We start from the raw sequence: 4,436 nt of genomic DNA on the forward strand, positions 1-4,436 counted from the left end.
GGAGCGACCGCGGTAGGCGTGGACTACGCGCTAAGTGACCGCCCTCCGCCACTATACTCGCGCTCCGATTGGTCAGTGTTTTCCTTTAATATCTCCTTAACGAAGCCTCGGACAACATTTTCGCGAAGGAAAAAGTTGTTTCAAATCACCTCCCGAACCACCTCCTTCAATATGTTACAAAATTTTTGGGACACCCTGTATATATAGAGTGGAGGTGATTTGAAACAACTTTTTCCTTAGCGAAAATGTTGTACGAGGCTTCGTTACGGAGATATTAACAGAAAACCGCGACCAATCAGAGCGCTACACTGGCATCCTCGCGCTCTGATTGGTCCGGAGTTTTTCGTTGATATCTCCGTAACGAAGCCTCGTACAACATATTCGCGAAGGAAAAAGTTGTTTCAAATCACCTCCCGAACCACCCCCATCAAGGTGTTACAACATTTTTGGGACACCCTGTATACACACAATTATGTATAAACCCATCAAATCTCAAAAATGTATCTCAACAACTGTGCCGCCGTCCCTCCCGCCAAAAAATAAATCATGCCACATAGCACAACGTAGCCTTCCCCGCCCCCCCCCCCCCCCAAAAAAAATAGAATTCTACTTTAATAGCCACACAAGAAAGTTAACCGTTCGCGTCATCGTTTGTTCCAGATACCTCAAGACAGCAACGGGGCGGGAATTCGATACGAGCACTATGCACCTGCAGCCGAGGTTCGAGGCGCGTGTCAAGAAACGGTAGAGGAAGCCCCCCGCGATCCGCGACGAAACAATACGCCGTAGAAAGGTTGACGAGACGGTCGAGCCCAGTCGCGATCTAAACAAAGGAGGAGGATTAAGGGGAACCGCCAGGGACACCTAGCCCCACCGACTCTCAAAAAGATTCTCAACCAGGACGGACAAGGTCTGGATTCTTCCGCGATTAGAAAACTCACCCTAGAGACTCGTTACTTTCCTTTTGAGGCGTCAGGGTCAACCCGAGCCAGAGATCCTTGTTCGAGACGCACCACTGCCTTTCCAAAAGCGAGGAGGAACACGAAGACTAAGGAAGAGGCGAAGGTGTCCGTCGGTTGACAGAGCGAGGAGAGTTTCAACCTCGGCGAGATTCATCGGAAGCAAAGGCACCAGAGGGGGGATCCAGAGAATCTAAACGGAAGGTCCGTTCGTCCCTGGCCCGGAGGGGTTCAACAGTCAAGGACCAGTCTGTCGGGGCATCATCAAAGAAGGCCGACGTGAACAGAGGTGAGCAGAGGACCCGTCACGGTGGCCAGCTTAGTGAGCGGCAACGTAGCGGTGCGTTACGATGAGGCGACGGGAGTGGTTGGCACGGGGGGTGTCGTGTTGGCAGCCACTTCCAGGTTAGCCGCTGATCCAGCCGCGCCCAGCATGGACACCAGCGACTCCAGCATGGACACGGCCAACGGTGGCTCAGCCGCTGGGGTAGCGAGCGGGGCGGGCGGGACGATCGCCTCGGTGGTGGCAGGAGCGGCGTCCTTGACGCTGGTCAAGGCCGAGACGCCCGAGCACCTGGCAGGGACGTCCACGACGCCCTCGTCGGTCACGGGACCCGTGACCGCGGCCACCGGCCTATTCGCCGCCATCGCCAGCGGCAACAAACCCTCCAGACCGGACGATTGGTTGTCCACGAATAGTCCCGGATCACCTTCCGCCACCTTGCAGAACCAGCACGTGGTGTACACCACCCCTCAGCAACAGCTGAGCGAGTCGCAACAACAGCAACCGCCCCTGGCGCACTCCAGCCCCCTCGCCCACCAGCAACCTGTCACCAACAACGGATACGCCAGCCCCATGAGCACCAGCAGCTACGATCCTTACAGTCCCAACAGTAAGATAGGTGAGTGACGATTTTTATGGATACTTTCGACCAGGGAGGGGGAAGCCAGCGTTTCTCAGCGGTTCGGGTGAGATTTGGGGATGGAAAATATTTTTTGGGGCGTGCAGGACTCGAACCGTCGCACAGTGCGGAATAAGTGGACAAAATTCAATATTAGTATACAGGGTATTATACAGGGTAGGTCCCAAAAATAGTGAAGTGAAAGGGGTGGTTCGGGAGGTGATTTGAAACAACTTTCTCCTTAGCGAAAATTTTGTACGAGGCTTCGTTGAGGAGATATTAACGGAAAACGCTGGACCATTCAGAGCGCGAGTAGGCGGAGGGCGGTCACCTAGCGCGTAGGCCACGCCTACCGCGGGCGCTCCACTGACATCCTCGTGCTCTGATTGGTCAGTGTTTTCTGTTACTATCTCCTTAACGAAGCCTCGGAGAACATTTTCGTTAAGGAAAAAGTTGTTTCAAATCACCTCCAGAACTAACCCTTTCAATGATCTCCACAATTTTTGGGACACCCTGTATATACAGAGTGGAGGTGATTTGAAACAACTTTTTCATTAGCGAAAATGTTGTCCGAGGCTTCGTTGAGGAGATATGAAAGGAAAACACTGATCAATCGGAGCGCGAGTATAGCGGCGGAGGGCGGTCACTTAGCGCGTAGACCACGCCTACCGCGAGCGCTCCACTGACATCCTCGCGCTCTGATTGGTTAGTGTTTTCTGTTAATATCTCCTTAACGAAGCCTCCTACAACATTTTCGCTAAGGAAAAAGTTGTTTCAAATCACCTCCAGGACCACCTCTTTCAAGGACCTCCAACATTTTTGGAACACCATGTATATCACAATGTGAAGCAGATTTCTATCGTAGAAAATGTGTGCCAGCGTGGAAATTGTTATAAATAATCATGTATCAATCATTTGTATCCATAGTACAATCTTTATCTTTAAACAAACATACAGACAAAACGGCAAAAAATATCCTGTGTTCTCAGCATATTTGGATACATAATTTGTTATATTTTAAGAAATTTATAAGTTTTTTTCCAAATACTTGCAACGTTTGGTTTTAGATAATTTTTAATAAGGCACCGTACTGTATTTGTAGGGTCGCAATTGGAAGTTAAAAATTCTGATTTAATTGATCTATGGATTTCTAAAAAAATTATTTCTCACATCCTTGGTCAAAACGAAGCATATTTTGTTAAATAACATATAGGAGCAAGTCTTATTATTTATGAGAAAAAAATTCCTAAAGAATTCGAAATATATGACTTATTAATATATTACAGAGTAATACGCTATATTTCATTCGTGTATAATGTACAATGTATTATTGTAAGAAAGATTAGGAGTTCAGGTCGGTTATTACAGAGGTCGGTTATAAACTCACAGGTCTCCCAATTTTACAATAACAAATATGAAAAAGCCTGTGTACAAATTAAATAGCCTCTATTACGCATCAGGATGCGAAGAACAACTACGTACTACATTACGTTAAAAAAACAAATTTCCATTTTTTGGTTGGACCTTTGAGACGGAATCTAATTGGAGATTAGAAATTCAGCACGCGCTCGGGTTTCTTTCGGCTCGTCGGCGAGAAAAAGAGAGTGAAACGTCGACGGGTAACCGGATGTGACGTCACAGACCACGTTTTCCTCTCGCATGGGCAGCCCTCCCCTCGCCCCGTTCGCCCCCGTTTGTCTCCCGTGTCCACTTCCGTCAATCCAAGTGATTGCTTGCACTACTGCCATACTGCGCCGTTCTCGCGTGCAGCGTTGACGCGCATGCGCCTCGTCGTAGACGCGTTCGACTGTCCCTGTCATGTATAACGCGATTCAAAAGAATTTCGCATGACTGCCGCATATACTATACCATAATTCTAATTTTTGAACGCGAATGTTCGCAGAATAATATTATTTTAAATATATATCATCAATTATAATCATTATCAATTTAATTCAGTCACGTACTATAGTTGTCTTTTCTTTTCCAATCACGTTTACGTTTCATTATTATTATTATATTCGCATTTTTGGTACAATTTTCTCTACTTTTATTCAAAGATCGTTGCTTCTGAATCGAATTTTTGCCTTCGTATATATTTTATTGCTAACATTTAAAACAGATGCTGGAGCTCGTGCGGCTCTTAACAGTATAAAAATAGGATTACCGTTGATACTTTTTCTGTTCGCCGGCATGTAATTGGCTCCTTTTATCATAGAGGGTGCAACTTCTCTCCCTTGTTTCTACGCGTTACGTGTGCGTGGCTGTTGTTTTATCGGTCCAAATTATCGATCGGGACGCTAATCGTTTACGTGGCGTTATCGTCGTTGACGTAATTGAAAAAGAAAATAACGTACGGGTAGATAACAAAATCATCGAAGAGTTTGGAGGGATTACATTACCTAGGGAATTTCGTTTTTTCCTAGAAATATTGGAAATACTGGAAATTAACAAAAATATGAATCCGTTTCGTGGGATCGATTTCTTGTACGAAAACAAATCGAAAAGTCCTTTTCCGTTTTTCGATCCGAGGTTTCGTTACCGAGATACAAGCAATCCAAGTTTGGGGGCGTGG

At 46.6% G+C, this 4,436-nt stretch overlaps 1 protein-coding gene across 1 annotated transcript; it reads left to right on the plus strand.

Annotated features, from left to right (window-relative positions):
• Positions 1-624: 624 nt before the first annotated feature.
• Positions 625-2,239, plus strand: LOC128882435 (ecdysone receptor-like). Its single transcript, XM_054134033.1, has one exon. The coding sequence runs from the start codon at positions 1,393-1,395 to the stop codon at positions 1,867-1,869; it is 477 nt and encodes a 158-aa protein (XP_053990008.1). The 5' UTR covers positions 625-1,392; the 3' UTR covers positions 1,870-2,239.
• The last annotated feature ends 2,197 nt before the right edge of the window (positions 2,240-4,436 follow it).

Source organism: Hylaeus volcanicus, unplaced genomic scaffold (genome assembly GCF_026283585.1).
Source record: "Hylaeus volcanicus isolate JK05 unplaced genomic scaffold, UHH_iyHylVolc1.0_haploid 11726, whole genome shotgun sequence".
NCBI lineage: Eukaryota > Metazoa > Arthropoda > Insecta > Hymenoptera > Colletidae > Hylaeus > Hylaeus volcanicus.